We start from the raw sequence: 17,560 nt of genomic DNA on the forward strand, positions 1-17,560 counted from the left end.
TCTCTCTCTCTCTCTCTCTCTCTCTCTCTCTCTCTCTCTCTCTCTCTCACGTACACACACACACAGAGACACACAAATGCTTTCTTATTGCACTAAGGGAAAGGCACATCTTTAGGGATAGGTCAGAAGAGGCTAGGGCAAGGGGGAATGAGAAGGCAATAAAGAAAGGAGAGGCAGTTACAAAGATGGATACGAGGTTACATGCTGAAGATGAGAAGTCAACCCTGATAAGAAGGTAGTGTTGCTAAAGATGCTACAGTGTTACATCAGTGTTAGGGAAGCTGACTGCTGTAGCCTGTGGCTCATGATGTAAATTGCTGAGATAAGATACCAGGAGAAACGCTTGGAACCGTTCACCTACCAACATTTATTATTCATATTTATATATAGTCTATTGTGAGAAGGAATCTTACCAGCAGCTATTCTGAGCATCGGGTAAATTTCAAAAGCTGTTATCTGTGCTACCGAAGGAACTTTACTGGGATAGATGCTTGTCTGGGAATCCACCCACCAGAGACCCCAGCCAAAGCCCAGATCCTTCATGGTACAAGAGCAAACAAGAACAATGATGGCCAGGACTGTCTTCTTCTCACTGCCTTAAGAAGAATCCTCCAGGACAGTGCCTTGACCAAGGCAGAGTGGTGGTGCTGGACCTGGGATTCACTCTTGTGCACATCTGCTTAGCGAGGAGCAGGACATACATTGGCCAAGATTGTAATCTTTCACAAATTTTACTTCTCTCAATAAAATCCTGTCAGGGAATCACAACTCTAGCATGAAGCTTTTGATAACTAATAACAGGATAATTCTTATTAGAATCTGATATTTCTGTGCCTGTGTGTGTATGTGCATCTATACTTCAAGTGTACATGTGCGTGAAGGTGAACATAGTGTCCAGAGGCAGAGCCTGGATGTCTTCCTTGGTCACTCTCCACCTTATTTTCTTTGTAAGCAATCTCTCACTGTACCTAAAGCTCAATGTTGTAGCTAGAACAGCTGGCCAGCACACACCTTGAATCCATCAGTCTCTGTACCCAAACAGTGGATACATGCTTGGCTTTTAGGTGGATGGAGGGATTTGAACTCAGATCCTCTTGTTATCACATCAATCTCTCTTTCCCATTTGATCTTTATTATAAGGTCACAAAACTGTCATGTTAGCTTCTTTTATGTTCACATATAGCCTAACCCTTTTCTATAACACCTATATATAAAGGGAAAAGTTTTAACCTCAAAGGTTAAATCACAGTTTTTTGTCTTCCATTTTTTTCCTTAAGAATCAACCAAGTCAAGACTGAATCCATGGTGTTTCAAAGGTCCTCTGGAGCCAAACTGCTTCCTCTCAAGTAGACAAAGGAAAGCAATCGATATTAGCAAAATAACAAGCTTGAAGAAACTTCTCAAGTGTTTTCCTTTAGTGGGGGAGTCACCACAGAGATTAATAGAAGCACAAATATTACACTTTTCTGATTGTATCTTGTGATCATATTCATCCATAGCCCAGCTATTTTCTTGTCTCTTTGTATCTTATGTAAGTATATTCATTGCTACACTAAAAGAGACATTGCACAGAGTAAAGACTCTAAGCAAGGAGTTAGTGAGTGCCCAGGGGCAGGTTCTGCTGATAGCAGTACTGTGTCTATGGAGAGGCATCAGCCCCCTATCTTTTAGATTCTCTGTAAAGTAAGGAACAAAATTGTACCCAGTACAGACTATGATTAAGTCAGAGAATCATATGAGATAAGAACCAATTATATTCAGCAATTATTAGAGTTTAGGGCATTTTCTATTTTACCTCAAATCTAGGAGCAGAGTTAGTATGAAAAGGCCTCCACATCAGACTACAAGTGTGTTAGCATGTGTTTCATGTCATAAACCATGTTCATGTCATTACTACAGAAACAATGGACTCAAGATGAATACATGGCTCTTAGTCACTGGGAGGTTAAAGTCACATTCTTCTAATCTAAAAGCCTGTTTTAACAAATAGCTGTCTTTAAAGATACTCCAACATGAGGCTTTCCTTATTAATAAAGCAAACATATTTTTTAAATGCTATGCTCACACTTCTGAATGCTTTTAACAAAGAAGTAGCTGTGGTTTCTGCTCCCAAGTCTGTCATGCAGGATAGCAATGGGCTTTGTAATGAGTTATAGACCACCTGCCTTTCTGAGGACATGAATAGAAAGTGGATTTTTTTTAAACTTTTTTTGTTTTCTAGGGCTATGTATAAGATTTTCCTATTCAATGACTTTGGCTTCTCATAAAAAGGTTCATTTGATGCTGTTCAGCCGTAAGTTATTTTTCAGGCACCATCCAGATGAGGTTGGAGTGAGTTCTTAGTTCAGTGAGTTTTGAGACTGAAGCATCCATTGGTCAGTGTGAACGGTCAGTGGAGAGTATGAATGCAGCTGTATTCTACGTATCAGTATTTATAGTGAGTAAGACAGTATTGGAAATGCAGCTGACCGTTGGCTAAAACAAGTGGGGTTTCAAAGTCATTGTTCTGATGGCTTTCTTTTTTTCTCACCCCTGCAGGAGTCTAGGGGTAGACCAATGGATTCTGGCAAGAGCAGGAGTTTGGAGACTACAGTGAAGAGAGTCTATCGCGATCTGCTTCTTCCAAAGATAAATACAAGCAAGAAAATGTCCACCTTAACAAATTCCCCCAACAGCCTGGAAGGGCCGCCTGAAATTAAGAAGAGCTGTGGAGGAAAACATGCTGAAGTGTCAGCTGAGAGAGTGAAACTCACAAAGAGTATCAAAGAAAAACAAAGTAACGAGTTGGAGAAGGTAGCCCTTAAACGGAAAGCTGACGGTGAAGAGAAGCTGGTGGGAAAGAAAGAGGCCAAGATAATGGAACTAGACAATCCGCTGGTCTCCACCGTACCTCTGCCGCACATCCCCTTAAAGAACATACTGGATGTGGAGATGAAGCTGGTCTACGTTGATGAAGAGGATGTGAGCTATGAGTTTGCCCAGTCCTACGTGTGCCCTGGGCTTCAGGCAACAGGCCAAGCTGCGACCATGATCCCATCTGCAAGTGCCCGGGATCTCACCACCCTGCCACAGATTGACAAATGGCTTCAGGTAGCCTTAAAGGATGCCAGCTCTTGCTATAGACAGAAGAAATATGCCGTAGCAGCAGGACAGTTCAGGACAGCACTTGAGGTATGGGATTAAAGACAGAATAGATGAGCAGGGAGCCATGAAATTACAAGCTGCAATTACGCTGAGTGGTTCTGAGCACAATGTAATGAACAGTGGTCATAGGGTAAAATTATTTAATGTCAGAATTAAGAATTGCAAAGTCACATAAAGCAAGTAGCATAGGCCAGTAGATTACCATGTCTATTCGTGTTTAACATGCTTTTTCTGCTTACAAACCAAGAAAGAAATGGCAACATATGTACAAATGTGGTTGATTTCATAATTTAGGTATATACCTCCAAAATGACACATCAGTACAGTGGTGGTGTGTTAAATATATCCTTTCTAAATGCAAGTCCATAAATTGTCCCTTTTATGTAGTCTTTGAAAGCAAACCTTTAGTTTTCAGCACAGGCTGATATTTTACATGCTACACTTGTTATACTTGGAATACAATGTTATACGTGTTGTACAATGTTATTCTTGTCACAATGGTATGCTTGTACTTGGTACAAGTGACATCATTTCCCTTGACACCAGCATCACTTCAAATATCCTTCCCAGTCCAGTGAACTTTATGACTGTTATGCCATCTGCGAGCAGGTGAAGCTTGTCTTCTTTGTGGTGTTAAGAAGGTGCTAGTGGACTGAGATAAACCTAGAAATCACTGTTAAACACAGAATAAGTCAGGCGAAAAAGTATGTGGTCTGATGACTGCTAAGCTTGTGGAGTTAAAAAAAATGCATATCTAAAAGTCCTAATGGCCTAGCACAATTGGGGTCCCCCTGTGTATTTCATTAATTGCAAACAAACCCATCCCAGTGAATTCTAGATATACCTGCTGAGCATGGAGATGTCAAAAGATGAGTGAAAGAAAAGAAAGTGTGTCTTTTGTCTTTTTGTCTTGAGAGGCTCAGTATAGTAATATGACACAAAGTGCATCAAGGAACACTTTGATGGGGGCCAGAGGGAAGTCTAGAGATAATACAAGGTGTTGTGGTTGCCGGGCGGTGGTGGCGCACACCTTTAGTCCCAGCACTTGGGAGGCAGAGGCAGGCGGATTTCTGAGTTCAAGGCCAGCCTGGTCTGCAAAGTGAGTTCCAGGACAGCCAGGGCTACACAGAGAAACCCTGTCTCGAAAAACCAAAAAAAAAAAAAAAAAAAGAAAAAGAAAAAAGAAAAGGTGTTGTGGTATACATTTAAAGAATAAAACATTTCCACCATTGCCTGCATGTTAAAATGTCTGAATCTATAATGAATTACTAATGGGAAATAGTTAAGAATGTTATCCCTAAACATTTAAAAAGGAACTGAGTACACACACACACACACACACACACAATTCCCAAATAGTATAAAGTGATTCAGCGGCACACAGAGAATTCATCTATTTTCATAAAGGATCATCCACTCCCCAACTGGAAGTGTAATGTGCCCATGTAAAGCTTAAAGATGCTATTTCTACATAATACCACCATTAGTAAGTGCTGAAAGCCTGGCCTATCCACTAGCTTCTGAGAGGACTCTCACCTCTACTTTGAGCGATTTCAGCCCCCAGTCCTCTGACCAAGGACAGAATACTCAGGGAAGACTGCATATAGAGTCCTGTACATTTCTTCAAGGGTCATCGCATTGCCTGCCGGTGTTTCTCTGACAGGCATACTCTTCATGAAGTAGGATAAAAGAAAAGGTTACCTTTCCATCAATGAGAAAGGATATAAAAAGAAGAAATTGTGCTGTAAAATTTCAAATTAGGACTATGTAAGAGAGTACAAGATACTAGTATTAACTGGAAGGAAATACCCAGTTTTCCATAAAACTCAGGGTTCATAATGCTAAAAACAGCACCAAGATTTAGTGACTTAAAGGTGTGCTTGTGCTCAAAAATTGCACCTCCCTCCCCCTCCCTCCCTCTCCCTCCCCCTCCCTCCCTTCCCCTCCTTTTCCTCCTCCTCCTCCTCCTCTTCCTCCTCCCTCTCTCCCTCTTTGAGCTCTTCTTTCTCTACTTTTTCTCTTCTCTCTCCCCTGGATTTTAGGAAAGCTTTGGATGCTGACACTAATTACTGGTAATTAACAAAGGTAATTATTTGGAGACCAAAACTTTAGCTTAGACATCTGGCCCAGCTTTTGTTTAATTACCTTGGGAGTTAACTTTGAAATCTTCTCTAGGATGTCTCTTAATAAACAAAAGCTGCTGGGAATAGAAAGGTTTCTTCGCTTCTTTAACTCTTCTTTTCGTGAACTTAAACGTGCCAGTGTGATGCTTCCTTGGGGTTCTCAGATGCTAACATGCAGCACAGCCCTTTCCTCATTGCTTGATGTGGCTTTTAAGTGAGGCAGGATGGAGGAGACAGGCTGAGATGACAACCAGGACACTAGAGGGAAGGATGCATCACAAATATCTGAGTGTGTAAAACTTGGTAATGTTTAACTATAAATGACAGAAATTCTGAAATGAGCATCTGGTAGGAGGTGGAGATATATTTGTTTCATAGAAGTATACCTAGCCAATAGTAAGTACTGTATGATCTTTAGAATTTTATATATTACATATGTATTACATATGTGTATTATCTATTGCATATATATAATATAATAAAAAGCACTCTCCACAGTGCTGTACCCAGCACTCCCACTGCTTTCTGACTGACTAGAATTTCATCATGTAACCATACATAGCTGGAATGGGGATGGGGGGCCTTGGAAAACAGGATTCCAGACATTTCTCACACTGCGAGGTCCTAGGACACAGGAGGCAAGATAGATAAGGGGTCTCTCTCCCCAAGAGTATTTATTATTAGGAACATATCAGAAGGTGTATACTAGGCTTGCTAGGTAAGTGGAACACCATTAGTTATGGCAGCATACAAAGTATGTCTAGCTTGTGGATGAAGGTAGGACCAGCAATCAAAGAGAAAACCAGGCTCTAGCCAGAGCTTCTGGAAATTCGACAATATTTATTGATTGGTATGATATTTTGCAAAACATCTAAAAGCCGTTTGTGGTAGTTTGAATAGGAATGATGCCATAGGCTCATATATTTGAATGCTTCATCATTAGGGAGCAGTGCTACTTAGCAAGGCTTAAAAGTATGGCCTTGGAGTAGGTGTGGCTTTGTTGGAGAAAGTTCATCACTGGTGGTGGACTTTGGGGTTTCAAATACTCAAGCCAGGGCCAGTGTCCTTCACTTCCTTCTGTCTTCAGCTCTGGATGTAGAACTGTAAGCTACCATGTCTACCTGCATGCCACCGAGCTCCCTTCTGAAACTGTAAATGCTTTCCTTCATGAGAGTTGCCACGGTCTTCACAGCAATAGAACACAGGCTAAGACACTTTTGTATTTGAAAATCACAAGCTACACAGATAAATTTCTAGTAGTATTTTATGTAAACATAAAGAAGTCCACAAAGTCTCAGACTTTAACTCCTCAAAAGCAGTCAACTCTCAGTATTTCAGAAAATATCTGGTATTTAGGTAAATGTTCTTGGCTGAAGTAATTTATTTCTGTGTGCTTTATTTTTTCCAAATATGCTGGTAAGATTAGTTCTGAAGTTTCATTCAAATAATTCATTATTCTCTCTTATAATTATGTTGATATCAGAAGTTAAACAATTTAATCTAAAGGCATAAACTGATGATAAAAACAGTAGTTCATATTATTTTTACTCCTAGATGATATATCTCTATAGTTCTTAGGAGGTAACTGTGTAAATTCACTCACAAGTGAGTACAAGATTGCTCAACATCTCTTGCTATAGAGGCTTTAATACGTCAGTTTGATTCCTGGAACACATACTGAAAGAACAGAAACAGCTCCTTAAAGATGCCCTTATCTTCCATTCGTGTGCCAAGCCACATGCATTTGTGAGTATGTGCCTATATCCTCAGCAATAATAAATTATAATTTAAAAATCTACTCACTATCCAAATCATAGAACTTCTTTGAGTAAAAGCGTAGGATTGGTTTTGTGGATCACGCTTGCATATTACTAAGTGCATGCTACTCGTCAATAAACTACTTAGGTGCCAATAAAATACAGGAATGTGGGCTAGGGAGAAGGCTCAACCCTTGCTCAGGTCTTTTGGAAGATCTGAGTCTAGTCAGCAACTCCAGTGTCAGTGGCTCACAAATGCTTGAATCTCTAGCTCCAGAGGGGCTCTACACACACACACACACACACACACACAGAGAGAGACAGAGACAGAGAGAGACAGAGAGACAGAGAGAGACAGAGAGAGACAGAGACAGAGAAAGAGACAGACAGAGACAGAGAAAGAGAGACAGAGACAGACAGAGACAGACAGAGACAGACAGAGACAGACAGAGACAGACAGAGACAGAGAAAGAGAGACAGAGACAGAGAGATAGACAGAATATTGTTAAGGAGAAAAATATTAGTCAAACATTCTTGCTATACTCTAGTGGGAGGAATAATTAATAACAATTGCCAAGATTCAAAAATGTAGTAATCAGATATTTCTTGTAACTTGCAGGAAAAATACTCAAAAGAAAAATTATCAAAGGCTCTAACTTTGTGGCCTACAAACTGATACCGTGGCCTCTACCTTAATCATAGGAATTTAGTATTTCAAAAGCTTCTACCTTTTGAATTAGGTAGGTCTGTAGATACCCTTTAAGATTTACAGCTTCAAAGAGCTCCACTTGAATCAGCCATAGAAAACAAGGCTTGTCCTCCACAACCGAAGCTCTCTGTTCTGATGGAAACACACAGGAAGGGGCTCCAGGGGCACTAATCTTTCCTGTCTTACTGCCCAACTGACCTCACAGTGAAATAATTATTCATTGCTTAGAACACAGTGCTTGTTCTGTATGTTGGGTGGTGTGATTTACATTCTGGGGATATTTGCACTCATTCTTCCATTCTGTTCCCCAAATAAGCTATGGCACAGGGTCGTTGTGTTGCTGTTGCTGCTGTCACTGCTCAAGGGATGATCAGATTAAGTGACCTGCTCATAGTCTCCTGCTAAAACTTGTGGGGCCTGGGTCTGAGCACAGCTTGATTTCACAACTTAGTAGCTTAATTGCTGTGTCTGTGCTGCTGGGAGAAAGTTGGTTGGAAATAGAGGGTTCCAGAGGAACCCACCCCTGCAGAGTTGGAGACTACTTTTACACAAATCCCAGATGGTCCTTAGGCACATTGAATCTCAAGAGAGCTGTGTTTGAGTGTGCCTGACTGAACCATTTGCTGTGATGGTGGGGGTGGTGAATGCCCCCAAAGGCACATGTGATGGAGACTTGGATCCCAAGGTGACACTTCAGAAGATAAGTAAGGTAAACTTTGAGAGGAATAGTGAGAGATGGGTGTTGGCCATTGAAGGTGTGCTTCAAGAAACTTGTGGGAAGTCCAGGCTCTTTCTTTCTCTTTACTCTCTGGATCATGGTGTAAATAAATTTGTTCAGCAGTTCTTTCTGCCATAGCATGCTCATGCCGCTTCACCCCAGGTACAAATGGGGCAGCCAATCATGAACTAGGACATCCAAAACTGTGGAGCATAACAACTTTCTCTCTTTATACCTTGAATATCTATCTTAAGAGTTGTGATGGTAGAAAGCTCACATATTTGCTCTGATTGACACTATGTAGCTCCTCCTCCAACACTCCTTTCTGCCAACAACCGACCTGGAGGAAACACTTTCTCCCCTTTGAGCAGTTATTTCAATATCAATGGTTCAGAAATTGGGAATTTCAAGCATCTGTAAAAAACTAAGTTTTTGAGAGGCTTTTTATTGCTGTTATAAAACACCATGAACAAAACCAACTTGGGGAGGAAAAGGTTTCTTTCAGCTTATAACTCTAGGGTCATACTCAATCACTGAAGGAAGTCAATGCCAGAACTCAAGACGAGAACTTGGAGGCAAAATAGGAAGCAGAGACTATGAGGGAGTGATGCTTACTGGCTTCCTTCTGCAAGGTTTACTCAGCCTCCTTTGTTATATACCTAAGACCTCCTTCCTGAGGCTGGCCTACCCACGGTGGGATAAGCCCTTCCACACCAATCAACAGTTAAGAAAATGCACTACAGACTTGGCTATAGGGAACCTTTTGGAGGTAGTTTCTCACCTGAGGTTCCTCTTCTCAGATAACTCCAGATTGTGTCAAGTTGGCCAAAATAAACAACCAGCATAGTGGGTAGGGGTGGGAGTGGGTTGGCATTGCAGGTCTGTTATATATGCAAGAGCATTACAAACTGTCCCACGATCATGTCATCCAAGATGGAGTAGCTTAGCATCACTATGTCGCCGAAGATGGAGCAGCTTAACAACCCCCTCCAAAACAAACAAGAAATAGAAACAAGAATAAAAAGAAAATGGAAATGTCATACTCGGCAATTGGAGGACATTTTGAAAATGGATTATTTCGTAATGTTATAGAAAGCTCACTAAGTTGTCTGTTTCTCATTTCACCTTAGATTAGTAAAGCATGGGTCTAAGAACCATCTTTTGGGAATCATTGTTCTAGAACACATTTCCCTTATGGTAATCTTTAAGTCTCCAAGACGATGGAGTCTGTACCAGGCCTTCTGATAAGATTACTTCCAGTGTAATGGAATTTGGTAGGAGGCAGGTCCATTTTGGAGCCCATTCAAGGGGGTTTATTTAATGAAGTAGCAAAAATATCTCATTATAGGGCAGCCTCACCTATAATTGCTCTACTGAGAATAATTCTGTAGCAAGTCTCTAGGGCCTCACAATGTGGATATCCCAGAAAGCTAATTTAAATGGATTCTAATACGGTATTGCTTTGTGCAATAGAATCAGGTACTGAGTACCTGGGCTGTTATATTACACAGCTGTGGGTTTCCTTCTGATTTCAATATACAGTTCTCTTTCATTTTTAATTAGCATACAAAAAATGAGATACATTGTTACATTTTCATATATAACTCATTATACATTGTTCTTATAGCCACCCATTGTCTTCCCCATTCTTCTTCTCTTCTTGCTAGATTCTTTAACACTACTAATCCCCAATTTTATGTCATTTATTCATGTATATATGAAATATATATGTATATGTGTATGTACATATATGTATGTATATGCATATATACATATGTACATATATATATGCACATACACACACACACACACACACACACACACACACACACACACACACACATATATATATATATATCACTACCTTTCCTTATATCTCCTCCATCAGACCTCTTCCTCCACTTTTGCAGAATCCTTTCTATTTCATGTCCTGCACAAACACACACACACAAACACACACACACATACTCAAACATTTAAATTTAAATTCTACATGTAAGAGAAAACATGATATTTATTTTTCCAAGTCTGGGTTATACGACTTAACATGATGACCCCCAGTTCCATTTTTCTGAAAATGTCATAATTTCACAATTCAAATTTCTTCACAGCTAAATAAAATCATGTGTGTGTGCATAACGTATATAAAGATATAATTATTTATCCTGTCAGTGTATATACCTAGGCTTGTTCCAAAGTTTGGCAGTGGTGACTAGGGTAGCATTAAGTATAAGTGTGCAAGTACCTCTATAGTATGTTGACTTAGAGTCTTTCAGGTATATACACAAGAGATGCAGAGTTAGATCATAAAGTATTTCCATTTTTGGCTTTTTGAGAAACCTTCATACAAATTTCCATAGTCATTGCTGGGTATACATTCACACTGGGACTCGTCTTGCTTAATATCCTCATCAGAATTGGAGCAAAATCTTTGCTATTTCTTCATCTGAGTACCACCATGTACAAAAGAATTCCAAAAATCAAATAACTAAGAAAACTGTCCAATCAATAAATGAGCTAATGAGTCAAATTGACAGTTCTCAAAGGAAGAAATTCTAATGATCAATAAATATTTGAAAATGTTCAGCGTAATTACCCTTTGGGGAAATGCCTTGAAACTTGTCTTCCTTCTGTGAAGAAAACAAAGGGGAGCAAGTTCTGGGGAGCTTGCCCTAAACCCTGTTCTAGTTCGACATTCACTTTCTAATACTCATCACAGTGACTCCTTAAATTATCCACTCACATCCCTTTTAGAGGCAAGCAAAACAAAACAAAAGGCTGGTATTTTCAAAAGCTAAACTACTTCCTTAAGGGGCCACACCCAATCTATGGCAGGGCACTTTGTGCCCAAAATTCTTTGTTCTTCCCACTGAAAGGTGTACAAAAGTTGTATAGGGAGACTGTTTAAAATGCAGATCTGACATGCCTCACTTCAAAATAACTTCCCAAATGTTGTCAGTGGTGCTGGTCCAGAAGCCACTCTGGATAACAGGGGCCTCTGCTGAGGCAGTAGCTGGTTGTCAGGTGGCCTGCCTTTACCCCTTGGGCATGTCATCAGGAAACTGTACCATACACCTACCATCACAATTCTAGGCATCCATAAAAGTGTAGGGCTGCAATGAGCTTGATGCTGAGTTTGGAGTCAGAATCTCTGACTGATGCTGTATCACTGTGTGGTGTTTGCTGGTCAACTTTCTATACTCCTCAGAGTACAATGAGGGAGAAATGACAGTAACCTGTGGCCAAATGCTGTCAGGCAGGATGTCAGCAACTGCTTAACTCAAACCATGATGAAAGTATAATTTATGTACAAGTTCTAACAGAACTCAACTTCTTGAGCCTCACACAATGTATTTAAAACTTAAGAGTTTAAAATGTCAGCATTCCAAAGGGTTTTACCTTACTGCTTGTTAATAGCATTGTTAATCCATAGTCCTTCTCTTGGGTGATTAACACTGAAAATGTGCAGTCTTAAGCATCTACCTAGTGTGCACACAATTCTGGGTTTGGTCTTGAGAACCAGGAAACAAAAAAATCTAATCTGCTTTTAATTATATTTACAATTGTCCAAACAATAACCCAAATAATGCATTGTTCTCTACTGTATTACTCTTTTGGAAAGAATGATCTCCATCAAAGACTGTTGTAAATGATTAGCTGCTTGTGACAAAAATATAAGCCTTCTCTTAAATGCACAAATCAGGAAGCCAGAAATAGTTCATTTTCTCTCAGTTGCCAGGTATAAACTGTTGAACTTTGTATGCTCAAGATTAGACATTTCAGTTTTTTATTGTTGCTGTGTTTGTTCATCCACAACCAATAAGAATTTAGTGATTAAAGACCCTTGAAAAATGTTAGCAATTTTTTCTGGCAGAAAAATACATAATGTGTGTTTCTCTTGACCTCAAAAATAAAATAATAAACTGAATGATTTTCTTTTCCTAAGTTTGCTTACTGACACACTGATAATAGTATACATGCACACAATACATACTGATTACCCTCCTCCCCACTCTGTTCTATCTCCTGCCCACATCATCCACCTTCCCTCTTGCCTACAAATTTCTCTCTTTCCTGTCTACCTTGTTTCCTAAGGAGGTTAACCAGTGACACCATGGGTTTGCAGGTGTCTATCAGAGCACAGAGGACTCAAAAGTGGGGGCCACCTGACGGCAATGACTACCTCTCCCAGAATCTACCAGGAACCAATAGTTGTAGTTCTGCAGTAAAAAGTTGGGGTACATGAGTTCTTTCCTCCATGTGTAACTGATTTTTAACAAAACCAATATCTTGCACATTCATTGAAAAGAACCACAACTTTGAGTTCCTGATTGTAGTGAAAGGATTGCTTTTCATAGTGCTGTTCTTTTTCTTCTACTTTGTACTTTCTTCTGACTCCCTCTTCTCCTTCTAATTGCTTACAATAGGTATAACCTATATCAAACTTTTAGAAAGAAACAGTAGATATATAAACATCCTGAAAACTATTTTTACAACACCTAGAGATGAGTATAGTGGTCTAAACCTGTCATCTAAGCAACTTGAGGATCAAAAGTTTGAGGCCAGTCTGGGCTACATGATGAAACCAGGCATCAAAATAAAACGAGGAGACAATACAGGTCACATGCTAGCCATGTAGATGTGGTCATTACTCATGGCATATGTATCCAGAAATGCCCCAGTGACCACTCCTGGAATCTTCAACATCTTCTGAAGTATATGCAACCCCTGTGTAGAATATGCCAAGATAAAAATTGAAAAGCAAAATAAAGTATTTTTGCTGGTTTAATTAGTTAAAATAAAGCTGTTTATTTTATTTTTTATTGGATATTTTATTTATGTACATTCCGTATGTCATCCCCTGTCCCCATTTCCCCTCCCTAGATCCCCCCATCACATCCCTCCTCCTCCTTTTGGTTTCTACACCATTTTAATAACATGCAAGTATTAAGGTCAGTTCTAGGTTGAGAGACTAGCAATATAATAGATGCAAACAGTTAAGGAACAAGCAAGACAATAAACACAAATAGTCAAAGAAGAAACAAGGCAATAAACAAAATTATGTGAACACTCCCATGATCATTGTTCCTAAGGGCTCATCAGGATGATCAAAATATCTGAGCCAAATTCCCTGTCCTAGCCCAAAGTCATTTTCATGTCTGAAGCCTACTTCCTTGTTCTAGCCTAAAATTTAGATTCCTGTCTGAAATTACTTCTTTGTTCTAACCTAGGATTTAGATTTCTGCCTGAAGTTACTTCTTTGTTCTAGCCTAATGTCAGATTCCTGCCTGAAGTCCACTTCCTTGTCCTTGGCCAATGTCAGATTCTTGCCAAGCAGCCCCAAAGGCTCTCCACCTCTCCCCCTTTTTTATTTCATTAACAAGACTGAGCCAGTCTTAGGTTGTTCTCACAAGAATGCCTTCCATACCCGTCTTAGAATATACATTATCAAAAGCAATGCACTTCTCTTAGGTTGATAAGGCTCTGTGCAGAATCTTACCACGTCCTTGGCTTGCCAGCCAGTAAATTTAATAACTCTGTCTGAAGGTCCATTTTCAATTTCAAGCCATGTACTTTGGCTGCCAACATGTTGATGTTGTTAAAGACAAGCTTTAACATGATGGGCAGGAATAAAAATATTCCCAGGACAAAAAGGGCTAGCATGATCAAGCTATATATGCCATTCTTGAAGCTTGACCAAAATAGAAATACTGACCTCAGGCCATGAATAATTTTATCAGCAGTATCTACCACATCAACTCTCAGCAGAGCAGCATTCTTGAAATTCATAATCTCACTATGTAAAGTTAAAACATCCAGAGGAGTGTTAGAATTATGCCAAATACACTGCAAGTGTTTTTAAACTTTTTCCTAATTATAATGACTACCACTGTAAATTTTAGAACTAACATGAATCCAATGGTATTTGGCATGATACTCAAGATGGCTCCTTACTCTTAAATTCTGAACCTCCTTCCAATAATTTGAATAAGATAAAGAACATCAATCCATCCTTCCAAGTGCCTATCTAAATCCTCTTGTATATTCAAGACATTAGTAACATTTTTTTTGCTAAATGATTAACAAAAGTAGCTGCCTTAACAGTGATGCTAGCAATTAATGTAATTAAAGCTGTTATATCAGCAATAATCAAGCCCACTCCCCTCTTGCTTCTGCTTAAATAAAGCCTGACTCATTTCTTCCAGTACTTGCAAGCTATTTTTAGAATATCAAGGTTCTGTGATACTCACGGCTATAAAACAAAAGCTGGTTGATAGACCTTCATAACTGACATGCCAGATTTCAAAACACTAACACAATTAGAAGTGTACAATCAATGCAACTTACATTAAATACTGTAGAAAACAAAAGTAATTTTAACTTGATAATTAAAAGAGCCTTAACACATGTGCTAACACCTGTTTGAAATCCAGATCCTGCTCCAACTTTTTTTATCTCTTGCTATCATCATAGAGAACTGCAGCTAACTTCCAAATATGTCTCTGAAAATGTCCAGAACCAGACTTCCAAATGAAGACTGTTATTTCCAATATTGGGTTGATTTCTAGACCAGTCCATGATTGAGTCCAAATAACTGGTCACATTTAAGAATAGTACAAGAGTCATTATAACTTCTCTTTTTGATTCTCTGTTCCACAAGGTCTAAAAACTTGAGGCAAGGCAGATTGTCCTATCAGGGGTATCAGGAACATAAGTCCAATACAGCTTCTCAGTCACCATTGTCAGTGCTCTCAGCAAGCTCACACAGGTCAGCCCCATTCTTTGTCCTGCCATCAGCATGTCTCACCTGTTGCTCTGGAAGCCACCATCCTTCAGCATCCTGCAGGAAAAAAACACAAACAAGCTCTCTACACTCCTGGGCGTGTTTGAGCTCCTGAATGTCCAGTCTCCTCTGGGTTTGGGGGGAATTGAGTGCAGGGCTGATGCCATAGGACTGCTCCAGGCACAGGCACAGACCCAAAATATTTTTAAATGGCCAGAAAAATTTACTCTTGGAAGCCTACATTTAAAATGACCTCAAACGAACTCAAAAGAAAATCAATTTGCTTAGTGACTCCTCTCCTGTTAAATACCTAGAAATATGTTGATGCTAAACTCTGACTAATGGCTATTTAGTTTCTCTCTCTGAAATACTAAAATCACTTCATATCTGAAGGCTTCACAAAAAGTGGTTGATTTATACATAGGAAGCTGATCAAGATCTGTCTGATGAGTGAGGTCCTTTCTGTAGCTCACAAGAGTCATTTTTGTTTGATTCAAGAGACAGTAAATGTTAATGTAATTTTAAAATAGTTAACTCCGTGATTATTACAAATCAAATCCCTATCAACTCAGCTACAGAATCCTTACACATCCCTACATTGTCATGAAACTGATGATCCACTCAGGATTCATGTGCACTAAAACTGATGAGTCTCATGCAAGTACTAGATAATATTACCAAATACCACTCTTGTAATCCAATTTTATTTTTGAAGTTTTTTTGCAGAGCCACCAAAGCTACACAAAATGACAAACGAGTGACCACTCTTTCCTCTCCACACTGCCTCTTCAGCCTTGCTTCATAGTGCAGCTCAGTGTTTGGACAGATGCTTGATAGGCTGACTAAAGAAATCCACTCTACTCTGTCTCAGAAAACTAAAATGGAGTGGGATATAGGTTACTCTTCAGATCCTGCTATATACAAGACAATTAGTGAGAAATTTCTGTTTTAATAGTTAACTTTTAGCTTCCCTGTTACTTCATTTGATATTCACTAAGACAAGGGACACTTTATTGCCACCTGGGAGATAGTTCTATCATTATCAGAGACAGATTTAGTTAGGCAGGGAGTGATATCCAAGGAAATGTATATCATTGAAAGATCTCTGTGTGGTTTTCTAGGTATATTCATTGTTACGGAAACCTATAACACTAGACTCATATATACATGAACGCCACCACCAAACTTATATCAAGAAATAAATAAAATACTGAAGCATTTGTTTTGGCCAATGGTGGTGGTAGTGGTGATAATGATAGTGCTAGCTGTTAATAGATGATCATTAAGTTTGGGGTGAATTATATCATAAAGTCAAGCACAAATCATTTGTATAAAAATTATATTATTTGAGTAAGAATCCAAAATGAGTCCTGCATCTCCTGTGTCCTCATGATTGCTTCAAGTATTATTTTTGCATGTATGCATATGTACACACATATATACACAGATGCACTACACACACACACATATGCATTATATACATGTATATATGTTATGTGTAATATACAAGGCTGAAATGGAGCAGAGAAGGAAAGAGTGGGTATTGCTGTTTTTCATTTTGTGTGGCTTTGGTGGTCCTGCAATAAATTTGGAAAATAAAATTAGATGGTGGGAGTGGCATTTTGTAACACTATCCTGTATTTGCATAAGAATGATCAGTTTTAGTTCATATGTGCCTGGAGAGGATCATCGTTTGATTACAATTTAGGATTGTGTGAGGATTCTGTACCTGAATCGATACAGATTTGATTTGTAATGATCACAGAATTAATTATAAATTATATATAATCATATAGTAATTATATATATACATACATATGTGTATATATATATACATATATATATATATATATAATTTAATATATGTATATGTATTATGCTGGTATTGCTGAGAGTTCACAGCTGTAGGTTCCCTGACATATAGAAGGTTCTGTCGTACAGCATACATTCTAGGCTTCTGGCCCTTACACTCTCCCAGCCCCATCTCCATGATTTCCCCTGACCTTAGGTACAGAGGTTATGTTGTAGATGTGTCCTTTGGGTTGAGCACCACACAGTCTCCTCTTCTCTACATTTTGACAAATTGTGGCTATCCTATAATAGTTGCTGTCTGTTACAAAAATAAGCTTCTCAGATGAGGGATGAGAGGTATGTGTATACAAGGGTAAACATTTAGACTACAGTTAGCAATTTCCTTAGTTTAGGAAAATGGCACTAATGGATCTTCTTCTGAGGTCAGTCACTTCTCCAGCCATGGGTAGTTGGCTGTGCTTACAGTAACAGTTATGAATTACTTCTGACTGAAAAGCTTAAATTCTAACTTGA

General features: G+C 39.1%; 1 protein-coding gene across 1 annotated transcript in view; it reads left to right on the plus strand.

Moving 5' to 3' along the window:
- Positions 1-17,560, plus strand: part of Spata16 (spermatogenesis associated 16) — a 286,800-nt gene that overhangs the window by 24,130 nt on the left and 245,110 nt on the right. Inside the window, exon 2 of the mRNA XM_028763601.1 lies at positions 2,539-3,171. Coding sequence (XP_028619434.1) covers positions 2,557-3,171 — 615 coding nt within the window. The 5' untranslated portion in view covers positions 2,539-2,556. The remainder of the gene's footprint in view (positions 1-2,538; positions 3,172-17,560) is intronic.

Source organism: Grammomys surdaster, unplaced genomic scaffold (assembly GCF_004785775.1).
Source record: "Grammomys surdaster isolate TR1022 unplaced genomic scaffold, NIH_TR_1.0 62, whole genome shotgun sequence".
Lineage (NCBI taxonomy): Eukaryota > Metazoa > Chordata > Mammalia > Rodentia > Muridae > Grammomys > Grammomys surdaster.